Source organism: Microtus pennsylvanicus, chromosome 21, assembly GCF_037038515.1.
Source record: "Microtus pennsylvanicus isolate mMicPen1 chromosome 21, mMicPen1.hap1, whole genome shotgun sequence".
Classification (NCBI taxonomy): domain Eukaryota; kingdom Metazoa; phylum Chordata; class Mammalia; order Rodentia; family Cricetidae; genus Microtus; species Microtus pennsylvanicus.
The window spans coordinates 34,823,270-34,848,646 of record NC_134599.1 but is presented as its reverse complement, the minus strand read 5'-3'; the positions used below and the strand labels follow the sequence as shown (position 1 = coordinate 34,848,646).

Below are 25,377 nucleotides of genomic sequence, written 5' to 3'. Positions count from 1 at the left end.
AGGAACTGGCACTTTAGCTTCAACAACAAATTTAAAATAAAAAAAAAATGTAACTTGTTTGACTTGTGGCAGGACTGGTTACTAAGGAACCATTCAGCAATAATGGCCTTGAATATTTGTAGCTAATGAAAATGCATTTAACCAAGGACTGCTGATTCTAAGAACTGTGACATCTGTGAGGAAGGGAGGAAAACTAAGTCTGAATGTCAAATTCAGAGCAAAGCATCCAGTAATTTCACATTTGCAGCATCTATAAATAAAATACACGGGCCAGATAAGAGTTATATGAATAATGTTAAATTGAAAGTGCATACAGAACTCAGGAATATGTTTTCTCATTGATTTTGTCACTTATTCTGGCTCAGTAAAATGCTCACAAGGAAAATAACCACTTAAGGCAGAAGACTGGTTACATCATTGCTGTTCGGAGTTTCATGAGAACAAATGAGTCAACTTCCTGCTTTAGATTGAATCATTTCATCTTGAACCAGGTTATTCTGCAAGATGGAACGTCTGTGTTACAACTTGAAAAGTCAAAGCAGAAAGTACAACCATAGAAAGCCAGAGAGTTCAGCAGAACATCTAGACGGAAGTCTGTTTGTAGTTTTTGGTATCCAAGACCTTTTTGCCACACATTGCACAGATGCCTGGAAAAAAACAAACAAACAAACAAAAAAAAAAACAAGTGAGCAACCAAATAGTACCAACTTCTGATTTATTTATGGTAATCTAAAGCTTAAGACCACTTATGGGCGTGGAGAAAGGGCTCCATGGCTAAGAGCACTGACTCTGCAATCGTGTAAACTAGAGTTTGGAGTTCAGCATTCACATATCCTCACAAATGCCCATAATTCCAGACCCAAGTGGGGTGGAGACAGGAAGATCCCTGGGGTTTGCTGGCTTCCAGCCCAACTGAGAACACAGAAGCCCCAGGTCCAGAGAGAGATAGGAGGAGGTAGAGAGCACAGAAAAAGGAGACACGTGATGCTCTCTTTCGGTTTCTGTGTGCATGCCTGGTGTGTATCACATGCGTGTACGTGCACAAACACAGGTACAGAAACACACATATAAGCATAAGTAGAACCTTTAAGAATTTCAAAGCATCATAAAAGAAAAAAAGAAACATCCTTTAACTACAAATATATTTTAAACTCAATTTTGTCTTAGAAAAGAGAATATTTGACTAAATACTTCTTTCTGTTATCCAAGTTAACTGCAAATCAAGTATATTTGATGTAAATAGAAAAATTAAGTTAAAGAAACTTACCTTTTTTGTAGGCACAGCCTTGGCAGTAATGAGAACCTGGCTGGTGTACAGAACTTTTACAGATTCTGCAAGTGGAGAACTTATTCTTTCCATACGGATCAAACCTACAAAGTTTAAAAAAAAAAGACATCCATTTGTACTACAATAGAAACTCTTCACCACATTTTCTCCCATCAACTTCCATGACTGGCGGACAGACCTCCTCTGGTTCATTACTGTGTAATATGTATGCATTCCGCTGCCCTTCCATGTAAGCTCATGAAAAGCCAGCTGTATTTATTTTCAGACCTGTTCCTATCACCTCTGTATGTTATTCTATCTGGGTGACAAATATGAAAACTGATGAAATGTGAGTATAAGCAATGGTTGATTCTACAAAAAAAATCTAAGAACCCGCTTTAGGACAACTAAATACAAACTGTTAACTAACATTGAATTGGGTATGGGTAAGCCAACCATTAAAAATATTAAAAATATTTTGTGTGTGTATGTGTCTGTGTGTGTATGATGCCACATTTGTGTATGTAGTTGTAGAGGTCAGAGGGTTTGGGTCCTTCAGAGATTGACTTACAGGTGGTTTTGAGCTGTGTAATGTAATGTAGGTGCCGAGACCCAAACTCAGGTCATCAGTTCCAGTCCCTTCTTGCCTTTTTTTTTTTTTGTAGACCCAGCTGGATGACCCTGCACTCCTGATTCTTTTTTTAAAAGATAGATTCATTCATTCATTCATTTATTTATTATGTGTACAGTATTCTCAGTTTTCTGTCTGCATGTATGCCTTCAGGCCAGAAGAGGGCACTAGATCTCATTACAGATGGTCGTGAGCCACCATGTGGTTGCTGGGAATTGAACTCAGGACCTTTGGAAGAGCAGGCAGTGCTCTTAACCACTGAGCCATCTCTCCAGCCCCACTCCTGATTCTTTTGTCAGCAGCACCCAAGCACTGGCATCACATGCAGTGCCATCACACAGGCTTCAACTCTGTTCCACTGAGGTACAGAATATATATTCTGATGACAGTTTATATGAGGAAAATGATATAAAACTCTCATACAGGCTTTACCTCAGGACCCAGTGATAGATGAATACACCCACAGTTTATTTATTTATTTTTTTTTTTTGGTTTTTCGAGACAGGGTTTCTCTGTGACTTTGGAGCCTGTCCTGGAACTAGCTCTGTAGACCAGGCTGGTCTCGAACTCATAGAGATCCGCCTGCCTCTGCCTCCCAAGTGCTGGGATTAAAGGCGTGCGCCACCACAGCCCGGCCCACAGTTTATGTTTAAGATAAAATGCGGTATGTACCTCTCCTAATGACTACTTACTTTCAACAAGCATTTTTAACTGACTGGTCTAATACCTTTGAATAAAGGGTTTTCTACTATAAAAACATGGTATCCTATAGGAACCCTAGGGCAAATAGCTTTAGAAGAGATAGTTCTCCCCAAACTGGCAATAATGTTCTAATTTAAAACATTTGCCTAGCTCTAAAATGACTATTTATATTTTTTCTGTGTAGCATCATAGTCCCGGTGTCCTGTCTGGGGTACAATCTAGGAGCTCCTTTTTTAAATTTTTTGCCTTCATTTCTTTATTTTTATTTTATGTGTACGGGCATCTTGCCTGCATATGTCTGGACACCCTGAATGCTGTGCCAGAAGAGCACTGATCTCCTACTGGAGTTGGAGGCAGCTGTGAGCCCCATACAGGTGCTGGGAATTGAACCCAGGTCTTCTGGAAGAGCAGTGTTCAGTCAGTGTTCTTAACCACTGACCCCTCTCTCCAGCCCCATTATTTTCTATATTAACAGATACCCTTTGCTTGCTTGTTTTTATTTTTAAGACAGAATCTAGTTATATTACCCGGACTGTCAGGGAATTTACTATCTTCCTGTCGGCTTTCCACAGGCTGGGATTACCAGCGTGTATCACCACAGCCAGGCAACAGGTCACTATTAAAGGCTAACCTTCCTAAACTCAAGACAATCACTTTACTCCCACAGGAGAAAGGATGCTTGGAGTCCTTTTCTCAAACCATATTGTTATATCTTAAGACGACATTTAAATCTCCGAATTCTTATGATGAACTGGTAGTTTTTTTCTTTCTTTCTCTTTAAAGATGCTATTATTTTTTGATATTCTGTCTGTCTGTGTGTTTGCGTGCGGCTGGTGAATGTGCTGCGGAGGCCAGAAGATGGCAGCGGATGCCCTGGAATTGGAATCAGAGGTGGTTGTGGGTCTTTTGATGTCCAAACTGAACTCAGGTCCTCTGGAAAAGCAGTGCTCTTAACAACTGAGCCATTTCTCCAGCCTCCTAGTTTCTTGCTTCTTATAAGGGCACTGGAAATTCAAGGTAATGTAGGTAGGATACTTTCTAAAATAAGCTAGCTAGAGCCATGAAAAGTAACAGCCACACTTCAGAAATAGTAATTTATAAGCCTGGAGGAATCAAAGGTATATAAAATTACACAATTCATATAAATAACTAGTAAAACCTGAATGGCCAGAAAACACAAGTCAACCAACAATACACATATGATGCTCTGCTGAACATCAGGTCCATTATGCTGGGTTTTTTTTTTAATCATTTCTAATAAGCACCTACTATGTCGCAGTCAGTTTATAAACTAAAAGCTTTATTATTATTTCTTTAAATCATTGGGATGATGCCACACAATGGCTACTTATTCATTTACCAAATATCTACTGAGTACTTACTGTTCTAAATACCAAAGGTGAACATTAAAAATTTCCTGCCGTCACCGAACAAATATAGGAGTAGACATGGAGAAAAACAGCCCAGTAAAACAAGTTTTTCAGATAAGCAGTGAGTGTGACAAAGAGAACCCAGCTGGAAGCTGTAGTGGAGAGGAGATAAATACTGGCTAAGGACCCTGCACCAAGGAGCTCACATCTCAGTCAAGGAACAAGTCAGGAGGAACCTCCGAGCAGCAAACGTATCTCATGGGGCTACATGACTAATGAGGAGGGAGTGTGGTGTACTGGGAAGTCAGAAGAAAAAGATGTCATATCATGGAGGACCTTCTAAGCATGGTAGAGAACTTAGATTCTATTCTACAGGAAACCAATGGAAGGCCTTAAGCAAAGGAATTAATGACCTTCTAGATGATCATTCTGGCTAAGAATGTCTCAGTGTGGTAAAAGGAAGCAAAGAAATGGGATAGCAGTATTCATGCAAAAATTTAACTGAATATGATGAAGTACGGTGTCAAAATCTTGTTTTGAAGATGGGAGACATTTTGTTCTCCTTCTCAGATGAAAAGGTAGAGCTCAGAAAGGGTAAGAAACTCCAGGTCATATGACTACAGAGAGACAGACTCTCAGAGCAGTGCTTGGCAATGACCCACACTTTCTTTGTACCCGTAACATCTCTCTATTTTTATAGCATAGACTGAATACAGAAAAACATTGGGTTCCCACCGTCCTTGAAAATATCCTTTGCTGTATATGGTTTTTGTTTGTTAGCTTGGTTTCTGGAGACAGGGTTCAAACTCAGGTCCAATTCCAAAGCTTATGACTTTACCTCATTTCTTTGGTACCTTTGATTTGTAGGCAAATTAACAAGTAGATGAAATAAAAATCATGTTTTCTAGTAAAATAATAGAAAGTAGCACTAACATCTTCACATATTGTATAGGGTGGAGGAAGAACTTAGGACAAACAGTATGTTTGTATGCCAGCACTGCCTAACTCGGCCACAAGGGGATCACGCTAAAGTTCATCCCAGTAGGCTTGCTATTTCAAAAGTCACTTTATGACTGCCCTGGGTATGTTCTCACCTACCTTGCTTTTTTTGAAGTCAAAGCTTTGTTTTCATTCAGCTTCCTTCCTCCACTTTCTATATATTAAAAAAAAAGTGCATACATATAAATTTACTTCTGTGCATTTAACATATGTTAAATAACATACATTTTACACTTCTTAACTATATTAGGAATCCATACATGTAACTCAGACAATGAAACAAAAGATATAAAATCACAAGGGGAAATCCAGTACTCTCTAGTGGTTTAAAGATGACATAAACTTTTCACTTTGCTAATAGTGAAACACTAAAGCAGTGTCCATAGTATCTGATCCAGGTCTTATTTCCTTTTTTTATAAATTTATTTTTATTTTATGTGCATTGGTGTTTTGCTTGAAAGTATGTCTGTGTGAGGGTGTCAGATCCCCTGGAACTGGAGTCACACATAGTTGTGAGATGCCATGTGGGTGCTGGGAATTGAACCTGGGTCCTCTGGAAGAGCAGTCAGTGCTCTTAACTGCTGAGCCATCTCTCCAGCCCCAATTCCTATTTTCTAATAGGAAACAATACCTGTGGTGTTCCGTGCACCATCTTTCCATGTATCTGGAGTGATAACTCTGCCGAGTTTCTTTTCACCTGTTATAGCAAGATAGCAAAAGGAAAGTAGAATTAGTATCTAATAAATACACCATATGGAAATAAAATAAGCCCATTTCTTTTCTAATTTTAAAATAATAAATATACTATATCATTCCTGAGGTTCAAAATGACATTATGTCAGATTATAGTAGGAGCCTGCTAATGCTGGAGTAGAAACCAGTGAATGAAGATTTAAGGTAGTAACTGTGGCAATAGATAACTGATTCTAAAGAAGGTTTACTGGACAATAAGATGCTTTTGCTGTTTATATTTTAAACAATTCTGACAAACTTTAACATTTCCTAATTACCCACTACGTACAAAACAAGGTACTGATGAAAATAAAGCCTTGAATCTAGATTTCAGGGGGCTTATACCAAGTTCACTAGTTTCTTAAGAGCTTGTAGGTAGATCATAGGAAATAAATGAACCAGGTGGATTGGTACACAAACCTAACATTTCTATTTCTATTTTTTCTTGTTAAGAATCTATAACGTTTATCAGATTTTCAAAGTGATCCGAGACTTTAAAACAAGTGAAGAACCCTTCAGTAAAAATATAAGTTGGAAAATAAAGTATGACAGTTGTGAGCTAATTGAAACAGTTGACATATCTGGCAATAAAAATATAAAGAAGATGAAGTCAAACTTCATAGATAAAGGACACATCCTGAGGAAAGGCGTGGGAAGTTCAGGGTGTGCAACAGCACCAAGTGTGATGGCGTAAATGCTGGTGAAAATGAGGCTGGAAAGATAAGCCAGGGCCTCATCTGCAGAGGGTCTTAGACACCGAAAATAGCCAGAGTTACTGCCTACTGTTTAAGTAGGGAAAAGGTGAGGGTGGAGAAGTAAATTTGATATGGATACATCAATGGAATGGATGTGCTAGCTGAGGCCAAACACTTCCCAAAGATTTATGGAGCCAGAGAAATAAAGTAGATCAAAAAAAACCAAAAACAAAAAAAAAAAACATCAAAAACAACAACAACAAAACAATACAAAACAAAATACTATCTGGAATTTAGTAACTGAAAGGTCAAAGCTTAAAAGTTCTTTTAGTAGCACAGAAAGCCAGTTTGTACTATAAAGCTGTCAGAAGTAACTCTAAAAATCTGGAGACAACTTTTGGACTAATTTATGATACGAGGAAAGACAGAACTGTGGTGGTTGTCTGACATTATGGCTTTTGTATGAGCATACTTTTACTTGCAGGGTGAATGTGATGAGCAGACAAACTAGGAGGTTAAAAATAATGAAACACCAGATATTTTTTTCAGAAGAGCAGAGAAGTAAATAGTGGGAGGAGGAAACGACCTTTTGAGGCACATAATAAAGCCCAAAGTATGTGCATTTTATGTTAATACCACAACGGATCTTGGATTCTCAAAATTTTTATTTCTTGGAGATATTAACTCACAATTTCCTTCTATCCTCAATGCCTGGTGGGACAAAGCACTTAACAGCATAAGAAGAATCACAAATAGCCGGGCAGAGAGAGCGCATGCTTTTAATCCCACTCAGGAGGCAGACACAGGTGGACCTCTGTGAGTTAGAAGCCAGCCTTGTCTACAGAGCTAGTTCCAGGACAGGCTCCAAAGCTACAGAGAAACCCGATCTTGAAAACCAAAAACAAAACCAACAACAAAAAAAGTTTTCAACAGATTTCAAGGGTTCCATTAGAACTAAAAGGGTGAAAAAGATTCTCTCTGGAAGCCAGAATATGAAATACACATATTTCTTTGGCGATTTTTGAGACTTTCTTCTTCTCCTGACCCAATGCTGTGGGTGTTAATGAAAAGAATGGACCGGATGGCACAAAATACGCAGTTAAACTTAACCTGTATTAAATGTTGCACTTTTAGACTCAAATACTATAGGGACATACTAATAGTACTAGAAGCGATTTCTTGTGTATAATCTTAAAATGTAACTGAAAGCCTGGAATTTATACTTGCTACACCTGGCAAACTCTCGATGCTAACCGAAAGACCCTTTGAAGCCTCTTGGAACAGTCAAGAAGTTGTAATTGAAGAGATCCAGGAAGAAGGGCGGGATGGGAGCAACAGAAACAAGCAGGGATGCACAACTGAGACCACTCTGAACACAAAGCATAGAACTATGCAGTCCCAGGGCCAGGCAAGAATGACAGCGGGGCATGAAGGAAGACAAAGGTCACAACCACAGCCCCACAGGAAAAAAAAACAAAGGTCAAGACCCCGAGAGAATTTCTTCAGGTCCCTCCGGCCTCCTCCTCCCACAGAAGCAGCCCTTAACTTACATTTTTCGCACACCATCCTTCCACGAACGGTCCTCTCAACCACCAAAGCAGGAGCAGCGGCCAAAAGACATCAACAACACAGCCGGAGAAGACTTCCCCTTCCGGCTACGTCAGCCCGCTTCCGCTCTCAGCATCCCGCTCTAGCCTATCCCGCACCCGGAAAGCCGCGGGAGGGTCAAACGAGAGCCGATGGGCGGGGCTTCTTTCATTGTCCCACCCCTCTTCACCAACGATTGGCTGTAGACTTGGGAATCCCCACCTCCTGAATCTGCGCCTGCGCAGGACCATGGCAGCCCATCGCACCTGAGGAGGGTGGGAGGCGGTGGTGTCCCCTTCCCTGCGGCGGGCGGGAGAGTTAGGTAAGCCGGCGGCGTGCCCCTCGCGCTCGCCGGGGTCCGGTGCAGGACTCTGCCGACTGCTGCGGTGGCCCCCCCGAGCGCCACGCGCCCTGCGGACCCGGGGTTGCCCGCGCGCGGACCGGACCCTCTCTGTCCCCGCGTCTGTGCACGGGACAGACCCTCTGACGCTGCCTCTCAGGTCGCCCGGGTGGGCAGCACGGGCTCTCTCTCTGCTGACGCCCCTCAGTTGCCCACACTCCCGCCATCCGAGGTTGGGGCAGCATCCCGAGCCACCCTGGGTGGGGTTGAGCTGCGCTGCGCACCGGGGCAAAGGCTGCGTAGGAGGGCTCGGGAGCAGCCGCGCCTTCCGATCCGGCTCCCGTCGGATCGCGACTGCAGTTGGTGGCTTTCCAGGTTTTGAGTGCTGGGGAACTCAGGGTCCGCCAGTGTCCGAGGAAGGGCTCCATTCAACGAGCCTAGGCGTGTGGGTACCGCTCGCTGTGTTAGATCAGAATTTTCAGGTGGCCCAGAAGCGCTCTCTACTCAGAGGATGGATTCCTGATACCCTACCTGCCCGACCCCGCACTGGAGGGAAGAGTCTCAGAAACTTTCCCCGTCTTTTTTTTTTTTTTTTTTTTTTTTTTTGCTTTCTTTTCTTGGGGGAAAAGAATTTCCCCAAGTCTTTTCCCCACGTTCTTCTCCGGACCCCTGAAGGTTATCTTCGCGTTGAAGAGACTGTGCTTGAAACGACTTTAGTGTGTTGTAGCCTTGGCCGTGCCTGCTAACTTGTTCGTCCAGTTTGCTTAATCAGTATCATATCTACCTTTGAAAACGACGGTGTGAATTAATTGAGGGCTGGTAGAACAATGCCCAAACGGTGGATGTTTCTGTTTGGCCGGGATTTTCGCCACAATGTAATATGTATTACTCTAAGTTCTTTCTTTATTTTAACCAGTATAACGTATAAACAGCCAGTTAGGTCAAATATACGAATTTAGAGATCATAAACGTTGTTCCTCCTACTCAAGTTCTACTTTTGACTAGAATTTAGAGTCTGTGACAATGTTACTTTTTTCGAAGAGCTTCGGGGGCGGTTAGTTTAACATAATGTCCATCTAACTACCGTACTCGCCTCCATTTGCAAGCCCAAGTGTATACTTGGTTGGCATTTAGGAGCTAAAGTGATTGCACTTTCCTGATTTTGGCCAAAAAAAGGTAAAATTAGTTCCTTAATTGTCTCTAATACATGCCCCCTTTGCCGAAACCAGTCATGAGTATTTAAATTTTTACTGATTTATTTTTTTTAAGGCTCTGAAAGATATTTGTATCGTGTTAGAAAAACCTAAAGTAATAGGATATCAGTGTGTGTTCAGTGCTTTGAAACAAATATATTGCCCATGGAAAATTATTAGCATATGGTCTATCTTTAGAGTATTGAAGTGTTTGGGACATGGGGGAAAAAATCATTGTTCCATGTTTTTCTTAATCTTTTCCTTCTAGATAGCGACCTAAGAAAAGACCATGAAAGATACTGACATCAAGAGACTTCTGTATACCAATCTTCTGTGCATATTTTCCATTGTCCTAAGCATTTTTATCCCATCCGTCTTCTTGGATAACTTCTCGATATTGGAAACTCACTTGACTTGGTTGTGTATTTGTTCTGCTTTTGTGACTGCTGTCAATCTCGTGCTCTATTTAGTCGTGAAACCAAATGTATCTTCTAGAAGGAGTTCATTATCACATAAGGTAAGGTTTTTTTATTAATAACCAGTTTCTAGATGGAAGTAATAGGGTAAGAATGAAGCATTGTGCCCGGTAGTGGCGCCTGTCTTTAATGCCAGCACTTGGGAGGCAAAGGCAGGTGGATCTCTATGAGTTCAAGGCCAGCCTGGGCTACAGAGCTACTAGTTCCAGGAGATTCAAGGTTACCTTGAGAAACCCTGTCCTGAAAGAACCAAACAAAGAATGAAGTATTGTTATATCCTTGAGTTATTTGCAGCATATAAAAGGAACCAAATTCACCCCCAAAAGCAGTAGCCTGTTACTTACAGTGTTTGATAGATCTTTGTTGTGTATTAATTGTGGAATTTGGCTCCTTCGGTGCATCACAATATAAATATGAGCCTGTATAATCATTGTTTTATGTCATCACTGAGCATAACTTTACCACACTGCAGTTTATTTTCATTTATTTTTGTACATTTTTTTATGTGGGTAGGTGGGTTACACTGTGTGCAAATACATGTGGAGGCTGGAGCACAACTCCAAGTATCATCTTTAGAAACACTGTCCGCCTGCTCTGTACAGGGTCATTCATTGTCTGGAGCGAACCCCGGAGATCCTCCCGTCTCTTCCCTAGTGCTGGGATTACAAGTGTGCTCCATACCTAACATTTTACTGTGAGTTCTAGGAACCAACTCAGGTCCTTGTTGCTAATTGTCTGAGCTGTCTCCCAGCCCATGGATATTTTAAAAATATGTTTTTTTGTTCTTTGGTAACTTTGTACGTGCACACAGTGCGTTTTGATCAATTTACTCTACTCCTAATCCCTACCTAACTTCCTGCCCTTTTTGTCATTGTTGTTGTTATAACCTCCAGCGTCCCATATCCCATATCATGGATGTGGGGCCGTCCATGGAGCATGGTCCACCTACCAGGGAGCACACTCTTAAAGACAATTGACTTTCTTTGCCTTAGTAGCCGTCAGCTTCCTCAGCTAGGGTTGAGGCCCAGCCTAGGTATTTGCTCTCCTTAAATAAGTGAATTTTGCAGCAATTGCAAATTAAGTCATTTCACACATGGTCTACCTTGACTAAACAGTTAAAAGTTTTCAGATATTAGAATCATTTTTTTCCAGAATAGTCACTATTCTATGACCCTTGACAGTTGTGTTAAATTAAAATCCTCACTGAATATCCAATAATATGTAAAACTCCGTTAGACTGTTTTTACCACCTTAACTGACTTACAGTTTAAAATGTGTTTTATAATTATATCTTCTTGAGTTTCAGGTCAAGTGTGTTCCAGGCATGGACTTATTTGTAGATATTCAAGCCTTTAAAAATATTATTTATACAGCAATATGAATATAATTTTGGAAATTAGTATTTTGCTTTTTTGATGTAATTTCTTCAGTTTTGTTTTAAAATGAAAGAAAATATAGTATTCATTATTTTCTGTAGATAATTCATGTGGGGTCACTGTGAGTTTTGTATCCTGACAGTCTTTATTAATAATATTGTAATCACACCAGATAAACAGAAATCAGTTTTGGTTTTTGTAATGTAGAGTATATTTGTGTGATATTTGTCTCTTAAATTTAAGAAATATTTTATTGTGTGTGCGTGTACGTACATGTGTACATGCAACACAGCTTTCATATTGAGGTCAGAGAGTAGTTCTCTACTTTGATCGTGTGGGTCCCAAAGACTGAACTCTGGTTATCAGGCTTGGAGGCAAGTGCCTTCACCCGCTGAACCATTTTGAATTTTTTGTAGTTTTGAGGACTGTGTATGTTGTGAGACGTGATCCAGCTGTTTCAGACGCCCGCCATGGGAGCAGCGTGTATTCATGTGTTAATTGGCAGCGTTGGTGGCTGTTAAGTGGGTCTTGCATCTTCAGTGTACTCCTTTCTCTCTTAGGTCACCAGAGGTTTGAAGTGCTGCATCTTCTTCCTTCTGTCTTGTTTTTTCCTTCATATCATTTTTGTTCTGTATGGAGCACCGCTAATAGAGTGAGTTCTGAATATTTACTTTTTGTTTTCATGTATTAATTTACTAAATGATCTGCTAACCTCTAGCAACCATAGTAGAGTCATAGTTTGGTTTGATTAATGGATCAGGGTAGAAAAAAACTATCATTGTCCTAATTTTAGTACTGTTATGTTAAAAACATTGAGACAACTTAATTCTACATATATTTCTGTTATTTAGCTTTCTGATACTCTTCTGTACATTGTAAACACCATATATACATACACACACATACATATACACACACATTATAGTAATTAGTGTGTGGCTGTGAAAAACCTCCAGGTGTCCAGCCTTTTGACATTACAACATGGTGTGGTCATCTACAAAGTTGTATTTAAAGACCTTGTGATCATATTACCAAAATCTGGCAATTTTGTAAGTTTATGATTTGGGATGCATTCATAGCTATCCTTGGATGAGGGCCACAGGCTGGACATGCCTTGATTTATGCAGGCAACTCGCTATTGTAATATGTATATATTGGTTATAAATAGTATTTCAGTGATCAAATATGATTTTAGAGTAACTGAATTTATTTTCTTAAGGGACATAGACCCCTTTATCAGATATCAATGTTTATATTAAAATTTAAGTCTTTAAAATTGGCCAGTTTCAAATTAGTGGAAACTAAATTCACAAATATTTTTTATATGAGACATCTCATTTTAGCAGTGATTAAATGATCATGGTGAAATGTGTGGTTGTACATGCACACATAAAGCTACAGATGCAGATACACACATAGTTGTATATATACAATAAACTAACAGATTATTCTATTTCATGCAGGGCAGGCAAGTTTTCTTGTCATGGAAAATGGTTTCTGTATAATCTATCTTAAGAGAATCAGTGATAGACAATGTGTTCCATAGTTCAAGATTTTATCAAAATGCAAATTGTTAGACTCCAGACATAAACTCTTGAGGTGAAACTTGCTGATCGTTAGTCTAGTCTCTTAATGTTAAAAAACAAAAAAGCAGTTAAACTTTAGAGTTCTGAAGGTTGTTGAGGAAGAAAGCTAATTACCTAGAACTGAGCTTTTTGATGGTTTTGTTACAAGGCCTCAGTCTGGATCTTCATATTTTTAACATTTTTGAAATTTGTGATTAAAGCCAGGTAATTTCTAGGATGTCTTTGCAGCTAGTAGAATGATTTAGTCTTACTTAGTGGGTCTCAGGTAGTTTTTCAGAGTCAAGTGTAAAAGGGTTCTTGAATAGTGAATGCTCTCACAGCGGTGATAGATGCTTGTGAATACTCGGACCCCAACACTTTTGAAAGGTTAACAGGTTTTCTTTTTCATCCTAGGTTGGTGTTGGAAACATTTTTATTTGCAGTTATTCTGTCTACTTTTACTACAGTACCTTGTTTGTGTTTGCTAGGACCAAACCTCAAAGCGTGGCTGAGAGTGTTCAGTAGAAATGGGTAAGTTGAGCATTTCTCTTTCAGTGGCAATAGGAATTCAAAAGAACTACAGAAGTCTCTCCTGTTCCTGTTGGTGTACTCATCCTGCCAGTGTTTCGAGGCACTTGTCCGCCTCTCCGAGATGCCAGAAGGGGCGGTGCTGTTGGAGAACAGAGGCTGAAGGTAGACAGTTTGAGAGAATTCCAGACAGAGCACTACAGCTCCTGCCTCCACGTTAGCGAGACAGAGTACTACAAGTACTCTGTGCTTCTGTGCGTTTCATACTGTAGAAATGAAGGTCACAATCTCGAAATGTTTCGTGTAGCCATCTCTTTTTATGGCAACGCGGAGAGTGCAGGCTTCACCGCGTCATTTATGTAGCTACCATACCTACGTTTTCAGCATATCTGAGTTAAAGTTTTAGCTTCCTTAAAGCCACTGAGATGATAGATACTAAAAATGGTTAATTTTTAACTAAGAAACCAGGCGAGTTAGTCTTCACAGTTTGCCCTATTTATAACCCAGCAGCAAAACTTCTTGAGCGTTTACTCTCATTATGCACATTATGCTGGCTCTGTGTGGGCTCTAGAGTGCTCAGAGTACACTGAAGGGGAAGGGCCGTGTCTTTCACGGCTACGAATGGAAAGAGCCGCTAAATGGCTGAAGTGCGATAAATCCCCAATCAGGAGTAGAGGGAGAGAGACCAGGGCTGCACAAGGGGACTGGTCTGCGGTGGATTGCATCAGAAGTCCCAAAGGCAGGAGGATGCTTCTGCAGGGTGCTGGAGGGGCACAGAAACTGAAGTCAGCTTGTGGTTTGTGTGATTAGGAAATCAGCTCAAGGAGAACAGAGCGTGGGCTCTGGGTAGCCTGTCTCTGTAAGTTACAGTTTTCTTTGGAATGAGTAGTGGTTATTTTTTATATGGTCTTGCGGTGTTTTATTTTTATTTTTTTCTGGAACTGCTGTCTTTATGAGTATAAAGTTTCTAGGATGAAAATCCTTACAACTGAATATCGACCCCTCCCCACAGTGTTAGCATAGTATCTCCAATGGAATTAGTTTATTTTAGTTTGAAAATTTTAAACATGGAAACTGGCTGAAACTTTTAATGGTTTAGCTAGATTAGTGATTTAGCCAGCTTTAAATTTTGTGTCAAAGTTATATATTTAGGGGACACAATGTAACCTGGTTCTATAGTTTGTCTGTCACTAGACCTTTGTGTTCTAAAACTTACTGTACTTTGTAAAACTTAGGTGGAATGGGAAGAGATGGAGTTAGAGTCATAATGCTTGGAGACTTCATTAATGACAAAACAAAGAAGTGAGGAAATTAATAAATATGGTAGCACAGTTTTACATTGAACTGTTATTGAAACAATTCAACAACACATACTACATTAAATAATATTCTTTTTATAGGAAAAGACTTAAATTTGATTCTTAGCAGTTATTGTGAAGTAGTGAAAGATGGTTATTGGAAATCTGGTCAAGAATTAACACCAGGTGTGGATGAATATGGCTTATGATACATTAAGTAACCTAATATAGTTGGGGGATGTAGTTATATATATTCCCTATTTATTTATTCATGTGTGTATATGCATGTGCATGTATGTATGTTCAGGTGCTGTTGTGCCGTAGGGCATGTGTGGAGGTCAGACAACAACTTTGGGTGGTTGGTTCTTTCCTTTCACTACGTGGGTCTCAGAGATTGAATTCTGGTCAACAGATTTGGCAGCAAGTGTTTTTATCTGCTGTGTTATTTAGGTTTCTTTTGCTGTAGTAAAGCACTGTGACCAAAAGCAGCTTGGGGAGGAAAGGATTTATTTATCTTACATGTTCCAGTCATAGTTTATCATTGAGGGAGGTCAGGGCAAGAAGTCAAGGTAGGAACTGAAGCAGAACCATGGAAGGATGCTGCTTACCGGCTTTCTCCTTTTGACTTGCTCAGCCTGCTCTCTTACACACCTTCATGCCCAGGGATGGCACTACCCACAGTGACTACGGCCTCACAGACCAATCATCAATCAAGAAAATGCCTTACAGGTCAATCTAATGGAGGCATTTTCTCAATTGAGCTTCCCTCTTGATATGATGTAAACTTATGTCACATTGAACCATCATGCCAGCTCATGGGAGAAAAAAATTAAAAACAATATACAATTCATACACTATTAGTGTCACCTGCTGAAACATGAAATGACGATTTTTAGTACAGTCACAGGTCTGCATACCCACCACTAGAGTCAACTTTAGAGTTTTTTCATCACTTCAAAAGTTTTATATTCTTACGTCTTATTGCTACGCTGTTACAGTGTCTAAGCAGCCATGACTCTTGTTGCCCTCTCAGTAGGATTGCCTGTACTGGGCATTTTGTATAAATGAGCTCTACAGTTTATGATCTTTTGTAACTGATTTCTCTTACTTAGCACAATGTTTTCAAGGCTCATTCATGTTGTAGCATGTATTGATACTTAATTTCTTGCTATAGTGGTATTAGGGATTAAACCTTGGACCTTGTATGTGGGAGGCAAGCAGTCTACCAACTGAGCTGCATCCCTGGCACTACTTAGCTTAAGCAGAAAACCCACCAAGATTAAAACTTGTGTATGGAATGCAACAGTTATGTCCGAAATTGGAAGGGCAGAAGAGGTAGAACCATGGATCTCTGAAGAATGCAGAAGTTGGTGAAGTATTGGTTATCTCTGAGGAAAACACCTAAGAAGCTAGTAGATAAGCTAGAGAAGCTTTTCATTGACACTTTTTAGCTAGCCTGTGAAATTTGAGCCCTATTCAGAATGAGACTAATGAGTAAGATATTGAATTGATTTCTTGGTTATTGAAAGTTAGGCTTGTAATAAGAAGCTGTTAGGTTCCTCATATGCCACCGAAATGTCACTAGACTATAAAAGCTACCCTTCCAAAATTTCTAGAGTAAGATAATAAAAATCAAAGAGCAAGCGTTCAAGAAATGTTTGTCAAATGGATTAACAAATATTGGGAGCATCTATCTCCCAATCATATCTCTATCTCAATCATATGTCTATCATATCTCCACCCTAACTATAGTTTGTCTCAATAATTCTGTTTGATTTTTAAGTAGCAGACCAGCAAGTGTGGTACATGAATACCACAGAGAAGAGTACAGCTTTGCCAGTTAATGCGTATGGAGTGCACATGACCCTGTCATTAGAGTGAACAGAAGTCTCTGTGTCTCCATATTGAATAGCATAGCTAGAAGCATTGGAATGAACCTAGGATGCTGAGGGTGAACAGGTCTGTTTTGAATTGACATCTCACCGAGCTTCAAATCAATATAAAACATTTATACTACTCTTAAGTGAAATAACTAAGTTTTAATTTATTTGTTCATTTGTATGTGTATGGGTTTTGCTTTCATATATGTCTGTACCTGTGCATCCCTAGTGCATGGAGGCCAGAAGAGGTGGTCGGAACTCCTAGGACTGGAGTGACAGATAAGCCAGCTAGCATGTGGGTACTGGGAATCAAACCTGGGTGCTTGGAAGGACATCAGGTGCTCTTAGCTGCTGAGTCCCCTCCAGCCCCTGGGTTTAATGTATTTATTTGCTTGTTCATGTAAATTTAGTGCTGAGCTGAAAACACAAACATTTTGAACTTGAAGATTGAGACTTATATATAAAGGATCAATTCTGATGCTTTTGAAATTTAGATACTTAATTTCATTAACAGGCTTTCGCCATAAAGTTATTCCAGAAAAGTAAACAAAACCATTTCTTAGAGAATGTTCTTGTAAATAAATTAATGACAAAAAAGTAATTTGGTTTCTTAAAATATTTTTCCAGCTTCTTGTTGGTCTGCATAATATTGAATATACTTGATTTGCAAGAGTTTAATTTGGTTTGTTGCCTTGTATTTTCACTGCGTGTTCCTTTCACTGTGGACTGTCTTATAAAGGAGAGCATAACCTAGCATATGCCTGTGCTTTGCAGTGAAGTTTGCTTTTTGATTTCTCAGTTTGTTTATGCTGTTATTTAAGTGTCTGAGTTAGTGCTTGGTCCCTTGAGCTAAATATGTTCCTGGATAGGATGCTCAGATCAGCTCTCAGTAACACCTGTTCTATAGATGAAAACATCTATAGAACTTTAAAGGTGCTTCTTTTTGTCATCTTTATATTGATACAGATTTTATATCGAGAAAACTACCATGGATATTGAGTCAAAGATTTACTCATATAAAAATAGGTAACTTAGTCTGAATGTAGTCACACAAACTTAGCAAAGATTTTAATATTCATTTAGTGGGGAAAGTTTATATTGAAAATTGTGTAAAATATTTTTAGCCACCAGGAGGAGTTGTACCCCCCTTTTTCTTAGATCAGATTCTGTTTGGATTAAGCAGGTGTACTTACTGTTAATTGCATCCAAGTGGCCGATACACTAGCATACAGGAAGCACTCAAAGTGGCATATTTCAGTTGATATATAACGTAATGAATTTCAGTGAAGCCAAGTAATATGGGCAGGTACATAGGCTTTATTGTCATGAAGAGTGACCTATAGCATTTCTTTAAGTACCTTAAAATTTTATTCATAGCATAATAGTAGGCCATTTAGTCTGTTCTCGGCCCTACTGGTTATGTGCAAATGTTCTATAATCATGACAGTACTAGTAGTAATAATATGCTTTAGGTAAGTTTATTATGGAAACCTATGAAATGAAAATAAACTGGTATCAGTCCTGCAAGAAGTTAGTAGGAATTTGCCTAGTTTTAATTTTTTACCATTTCTTTGTTATAAAAGAATGCATGTGTGTACATATTTTTTAGCCCAAGTAGTAAAATATATAAATTTTGTAGTAAAGGCATATGATTTTAAATAAGATTAAAGTTAAAAATTCAAATAATGGAACAGAAAGTTAGAGAACTAATAATACTATTAAAGGAACAATAATTACAGATTTTATGTACTCTAATTTTGTTCCTTCATATAATGTGCAATTTTGAAACAAAATCAGTTACTCTAATCACTGCCTTATAATTTAGTTTAGCCCACTGATATATGAACATTTGTGTGTGTGTGTAAAATGTATCACGTTTTGCATAGCAACCTCAGTTATCAGATCTTTAAGTGGAATGAAACCTCAGCCTGTATTGTTTGGACCATGGAGGAATACGGTGATGCTGTAATACAGATGCTGGTGCTTCTGGATACAAATAGGACATTCTGTGCTCTTAAGGATTCTGCCAGTCTTTGTCCTTGGTCTAGGATGGGAAAGACAGCAGTTTCCTGTCCTAACTACTGAGAAGAAGAATAGGTCTCTGTGGTTGAATTAGTCTAATATTCACATCACTAAAATTGTTCTGGGATTGGTTTACTGTTGAAAGTTATCAGATTTTCCCAGCTGTAAATCAGGTGATGCACATCTTTGTTCCACCAAACTTAAGCAAGGGTTTCTTGGAACAGTGTGAGCAGTGTAGTGCACATATTTGTTTCAGCCAAACTTAGGGAAGGCTTTGTGAACTAGGCTGCTGGAGTAGAACGCAGGGATCAAAGGCAGCTGATTGACACTGTCAGACTCGGGTCCTAATGTGAAGAATGTATATATACAGCTACATAGATTTTCTCACCGACACAACAGCCATTCTCTGACTCATTGTCAGCTTTCCTTGTCTTTTATGAATCTAAGAGCTGTTTTCTCCTGGGCCCCTGCCAAGGACACAGATGGCTCCACAGTGGCCTCGTCTGGTTTCTAAAAGAATGTATAAACCCTGGCCAGGAGTTTTTAAAGTGCGAACCATGGAGCTACCATTTACTCCACTTTAGCTGAGTATTACTGTTGAGTCACAGAGGTAGCATCTACCTTGGTCTTTACCATTCTTTCCCTTTGCCTTGAGATAAACAACAACAGCAACAAAAGCCACAGGTAGAAAATAACACCCAGCATTCAAAATGCAGATTCACAACAGGAAAAATTGGAGCCAGTTAAGATGAAAAGACAGCACCAAAGAGAATTCATTTGTTGTATTTCTGAGCAAATAGGTAGCCTCGACAGGTTGTCAGTGGAAAGTGTGAGAAAGAGAAATAGACATGGTACACAACTGTGAGGGTGGGTGTCATGGGGGGGAGAGACATGTGCACATGTGCACAGGCAATGAATAATGTGTTCCAGGAGAACATGCCCCTGGACCAAAACCAAACATTTTCACACGATTTACCATAGAAAAATGTTATTAAGTATATTAATTTAGTAAAAAGAGCAAAGATGAGAAAATGAGCCAAAATGAAGGAGACCAGACTGCAGAATCAGTGCCATAAATTCAGAACCTAAAGAACATCTTTAAAACATATTTTAGAAATGTCAAGAAGCGGCTGGGTGGTGCACACCTTTGTTCCCAGCACTTCGGAGGCAGAGGCAGATGTCAAAGCCTGGTCTACATAGGAAGACAGTGTCTCAAAAACAAAACAAAACAATGAAAGAAATATTGAGAAGCATAAAGTAAGTTGGAAAATCAAATTTTAGTGTGAAGGAAAGGTTTGAGCCAGTCAAAATAAATGAAGGGTAAGGAAAGGGTTGGGAAGCATGAAGTTACTAGAGAACATATAAGGGAGGCTCACACCTAAGACTCCACGTGCTTCTGTCGTGAGAAGAGAAGTTAGGAAAGAGGCTCATTACACCAAGAGAATACTTGAATGAGGTAGAGGTGTAGAGCAGAAGACACAAACAAGTTGTTCAGTGGAAGAAGAGCAATGGAGAAATATAATTGTACCCCTCAAAGCCTCAGCTGTTCCAGCTAGCCGTAATGTTGCGATATGTTCAGCTTCCTCAGGGGATAAAGCTTAAATGAACCTCTACACACCAGTGAATCTGCTCTTACCTGCAACCCTTCTCCTCCTTCAGGAAACTCGGCTTACACCATCTAACCTCAAATGAAATCTAGACACAATGAAAGAGAGACCATAGAATGAACAGAAGATAACCGCATCTTTTTGTGTGTGTGAAGGGAATACTCAGCAGTATTGGAGCTCTTGGAAAATGAACTAAACACTATAGAAAAAAACACAAGTAGAGATGAGTTGGAAAAAGTTCTTATTCAGACAAAATGATTTTTTTGTATGTGAAATGTAAGATAACCAGGGGTAACGAGATGCTTAGAATCTTCCAGAGAGTGGGGAAAGCATGTTACTTGTAGGAAAGGGAGTGGCATGATACTGAACCTTTCGGTGGGAACCAGGACCCAAGGGAACAGTGCTTTCCAAAAAATCTGAGGCAAATATTTGTGGCAGTCATAATAAAGTCATTTTCAGATGTAAAGTATCTCTTCAAACCTATTTTTGAGAAGAGAAGGAAAGGTGATGGGGGATGGAGGAGAGAGAGGGAATGAGAGAATGGATCACGATCTGACTCTGAACCCAGGCAATCAATCCCAGAGCAGCGGTCCCGAGACAAGGAAATTCCAAGATGATAGTGCAGGATCCTCAGCGGACTGAGCTGTCAGCAGGCTGAGAGCAACCAGGTAGGAGTGAGTGAGACACTTCAGAGAGAAAGGGGAGGAGAGAGAGGAAGCAAACATCTAGAGTACTACTGAGATAGTTTTCTTTTTCAATGTTTAAGATGAGTTAGTGACGGGGATAAACAGGTGTGTGTGTGGGGGGGGAAGAAACAGCTCTAAGCACCTGAGGAAAATTAAAAATTGTACTTATTAAGAGAACAGACGTGTAATTGTGGTTTGCTCTATGGTTATTACAAAAACACTTGTTATCCATTCAGCTAAAGGGGGCAGTTTTAGTATTGAAGAGATGGCAGAGGGAGATGTTGACACGGAAGCTTGTGGATAAAAGGAGCTATGTCTTCTACAGTAAAACGCAGAAAGTAATGACATCTTGAAATATATGGCATGCAATATGTATATACTTAATATATATAAGTATATATTTATATGTGATATATGTTTAATTGGAAACATCTCTATAAGGTGTAGAAATCAGGTAGAGGAGGAGACTTTTATTCTTATTGTTGTCTTTGACTTTAAAGATGTTATGTAACAACCTACCTTAAGACCCAGCAATACCACTTTTAGGTATATACCCAAAGGATGCTCAATCGTACCACAAGGACATGTGCTCAGCTATGTTCATAGCAGCTTTGTTTGTCATAGCCAGAACCTAGAAACAATCTAAATGCCCCTCGACCGAAGAATGGATAAGGAAAATGTGGTCCATTTACACAATGGAGTCCAGCAGAAAAAAAAACAATGAACTCTTGAAATTTGCAGGCAAATGGATGAAGTTAGAAAACATCATATTGAGTGAGGTAACCCAGACCAGAAAGAAAAATATCATATGTACTCACTCATGAGTGGTTTTAGACATAAAGCAAATAAAAACTAGCCTACAAGTCACAATCCCAGAGAACCCAGACAGCAATGAGGACCCCAAGAGTGACATACATGAATCTAATCTACATGGGTAGTAGAAAAGATGAGATCCCTGAGTAAATTGGGAGCATAGGGATCATGGCAGAGGGTAGAAGGGGAGGGGAGAAAAAAGGAGGGGAGCAGAGAAAAATATATAGCTCAATAAAAGCAATAAAAAGTTACATAAGTTATTTTGATAAATGCATTCACTTAAAATACAGACTGCAGAATTTTTATAGTTTTGTATAGGTCTTTGTTCCGTATTTTTTGATGTTTATAGTATGTAGGAGCACAAACAATCATGGATACGCTGAACAATCAAAACTGAAAACCTCTTGGATGTTTGCACTTTTTATTTTAATAAGCAAAAGTTGGTTACAGTGTGCGGAACAGTGAAACCATGAGGAGCATCTTTGTTGGCACCAGTGGGTTGCTCTGATCACAATTCTCCAGTGACTTCTATAGCATGACTTGAATGCAGCCTGAACTATAAGTCTGCTGCATTGAGATACTCCCACTTCACACTGGCTCAAGACTGGAATCCACAGATAACTAGGAAGATGTAAAAAACTGGAACCTTCACCCTCAAGTCGTGGGAAAATCAAATGTTTTAACTGCTTGGGAAAACTGTCAGTTCCTCAAATAGCAGGTGACCCAGCTATTTCCTTCTAGGTATAATCCCAAGAGAGACGAGAACATGTTTCCATACAGAAATTTGTTCACAAATGTTCCTAGCAGCAGTTTTTTTTTAATAGCCCCCCCCCCTCCCAAAAAAAAGGTAGAAACAACCCAGATGCTAACCACCTTTTGGTTGGAGAAATAAAATCTTTAGTGTCCATTCAAGGGAGTATGATCCAGTGACGTGATTGAAGTGTCTATGCTACACCATAGATGACCCTTGAAAAGATCTAAGTGAAAGAAATTAGCATAAGAATTCATGTCAGTTGAGCCCACTTAGGTGAAATACTTAGAATAGGCAGATCCATAGACAAAGTAATTCAGTTGCTTTGGGCTATGGGGAAGGAGAAAGGAGAGTAGTTGCATATGAATGAAGAGTCTCTTTTTATAGTGATTAAAATATTCTAATATGTCTGGTGATAAATATGTAATACTGACTATCCCCAAAACCACTGCATTATAAATTTTCGATTAGTAAATTATGTGACTAGAACAGTATTTCCTAGGGTTTTTTGTTTGTTTGTTTTTGCTGTTGTTGCCATACTCAATAAAGTCATTATTTAACAATATCCCAGGTTGGACTGGAACTTGCTGCATAGTCCAAGCTAACCCTGATCTTGTAGTATTCCTCCTGTCTCAGCCTCCTTTGTGCTGGAATTACATGTGTGAGCTACCACAACTGGCTTGAAGTTGTATAAAACTCTGACCCACTTCTCCAGCCTGTTTCCCGGCTTGCACTAGATGCAGTCATATTGAATAAAATATAGCATGAAGATGAGTTGAGAAAACTATTCTACATCCATATATATATACACACACACACACACACACATTTTATTTATGTAGATATGCATATGCACTTTAAGATAAAATTGTGTGCGTGTGTGTGTGTGTGTGGACCCGCACAGACTCTTTCTGGAGAGGAACATAATCATTTGGAAATGAACGTTGCTGTGGGGAAGGACTCAGGAGGTGTGATACGAAAACATACTTGTTACTACAGCACTCTTTGGGACTGTCTCCTCTCACAGTCACACGCAGTACGTTTAAGTGGAAATACGTGTGTATCTTCATGTTTCTATGCCAGTTTGTGTTGATTATGTAAATGGGTGAGAAATGTGTGTAGCATCAATTTGTGCTAGTGCTTGTGTGATTTTTCTAGTTGCTGTAATATAAATTGCCAATAACTTGTGTTTTGTGTCTTGCAGAGTTACATCCATTTGGGAGAACAGTCTTCAGATCACTACAATTTCAAGTTTTATAGGAGCATGGCTTGGAGCATTTCCTATTCCACTGGACTGGGAAAGACCATGGCAGGTTGGTTTTAAAGACTTCAAACAAACAAAATGCGTGTTGGCACAGTAGTAGGAAAACTGATAAAGAAAGCTAGTATGTGGTGCAAGGTATTTGGTTGTTCAGTAAAGTAGGGAACACAGCTCAGTCTCGGTGGCTGCTATTGGGATATGACCCAGTGCCACAGGCATTCATGTTGGCCTGGATCTACCGTACAGCTGTTTTTTTTCTATATGCATAAGTGAGTGTTTCGTTTTAAACTGTGCGTATATATGTTGTATGCATGTATATACTTATGTGTGTGATTATGCATTTATCATGTGTGCAGGCCAGAGGTTGACATCCAGTGTCTTCTTCTGTTGGTCCTCACCTCATTTTTTGAGACAGGGTCTCTCACTGAGCCTGGATTACTGATTGGCTAGGCTGGCTAGCCATTGAGGCCCTGGATCCTCCTGTCTTCCCCTGCCTGCACTGAGATTACAAATGTTTGTCACTATGCCTGCCTTTCACATGGGTGCTGCTGATCCAGACTCAGGACTTCATCTGCAGAGCAGCCACTCCCCATCTGATCTTAGATTATATTTTCGTAACTAGATAGATTGCTTTATTGAATACTTACCTTGAAATATATTACAAAGCATATAGCAAAGTAGTTTCTGAAACAAGCTTTGTTACATTTTTATTTAGCTCATGTGTCTGTGGGTGCATGCATGCTGGAGGGCATGAGTAGGAATCAGAATAGGTTCTCACCTTCCCCCAGGTGGCTCTAGGAATCAAAACAGGTGCTCAGGTTTGGCAGCACCAGCAGGTACCTTTACCCACTGAGATGTCCTGCCAGCCACTACGTAATTTTCAAAACAAAGGCAAATGGTTTGAAAGGAAGCTGAACAGTACACGGATACCACTGAGCCATATCCCCACCCCCTTGGTGCTTTGAGACAGCGTCTCTTGCATAGCTCAGGCTGACTTTGAACTTGTTCTGTCATCCAGGTTGGCCTGAAACTTATGAGCCTTTTGCTCCTGCTTCTAGATTACAGATATGAGTCACCACACCAAGCATCATTATCTTAATTTTTAAATATGGTTGTTTTGAGACAGGATCTTATGTAGTCCATGCTGGCCTTGAATTCCTGATCCTCACACCTTTCCTTCCCTAGTACGGGATGACAAGCATGCCACCATGTTCTAATACTCTCTGTTGCTGCAATAAAACACGGAGCAAAGGCAACTTGGGGGAGGGAAAGATTTATTTGGCTCACACTTCCAGGTTACAGTCCCTCATTGGCAGAGGTCAGGAGAGGAACTCAAGACAAGAATTTGGAACAAAAACCGTGAAGGAACACTGCTTGCTTGTTCCCAGGTTCATGCTTAGCTAGCTTATGGGATGGTGTCGTCCACAGCTGTCGTCCTCCTGCATCGATTAATAATCAAGATAGCCCCCATAAGCATGCCCACAGGCCAGGATGAGCTGAGAAATCCCTCGGGTGAGCCTTTCTTCTCAGATGACTCTAGGCTTTGTCAGGTTGACAATTCAGATAACCAGGACACGCTATAATTTGTCAGCTTGACA

At 39.7% G+C, this 25,377-nt stretch overlaps 2 protein-coding genes across 2 annotated transcripts in view; one reads left to right on the top strand and one right to left on the bottom strand.

Annotated features, from left to right (window-relative positions):
• Positions 1–326: 326 nt before the first annotated feature.
• Cript (CXXC repeat containing interactor of PDZ3 domain) lies at positions 327–8,062 on the bottom strand. Its single transcript, XM_075955316.1, has 5 exons — positions 7,947–8,062; positions 5,601–5,666; positions 5,069–5,123; positions 1,268–1,371; positions 327–647 (listed from the first exon to the last, which is right to left on the bottom strand). The coding sequence occupies exons 1-5, from the start codon at positions 7,960–7,962 to the stop codon at positions 583–585; spliced, it is 306 nt and encodes a 101-aa protein (XP_075811431.1). The 5' UTR covers positions 7,963–8,062; the 3' UTR covers positions 327–582.
• A 125-nt stretch (positions 8,063–8,187) lies between these two features.
• The window catches only part of Pigf (phosphatidylinositol glycan anchor biosynthesis class F), a 28,157-nt gene continuing 10,967 nt past the window's right edge, over positions 8,188–25,377 (top strand). Inside the window, exons 1-5 of the mRNA XM_075955545.1 lie at positions 8,188–8,305; positions 9,785–10,033; positions 11,929–12,020; positions 13,348–13,464; positions 23,723–23,831. Coding sequence (XP_075811660.1) covers positions 9,806–10,033; positions 11,929–12,020; positions 13,348–13,464; positions 23,723–23,831 — 546 coding nt within the window. The 5' untranslated portion in view covers positions 8,188–8,305; positions 9,785–9,805. The remainder of the gene's footprint in view (positions 8,306–9,784; positions 10,034–11,928; positions 12,021–13,347; positions 13,465–23,722; positions 23,832–25,377) is intronic.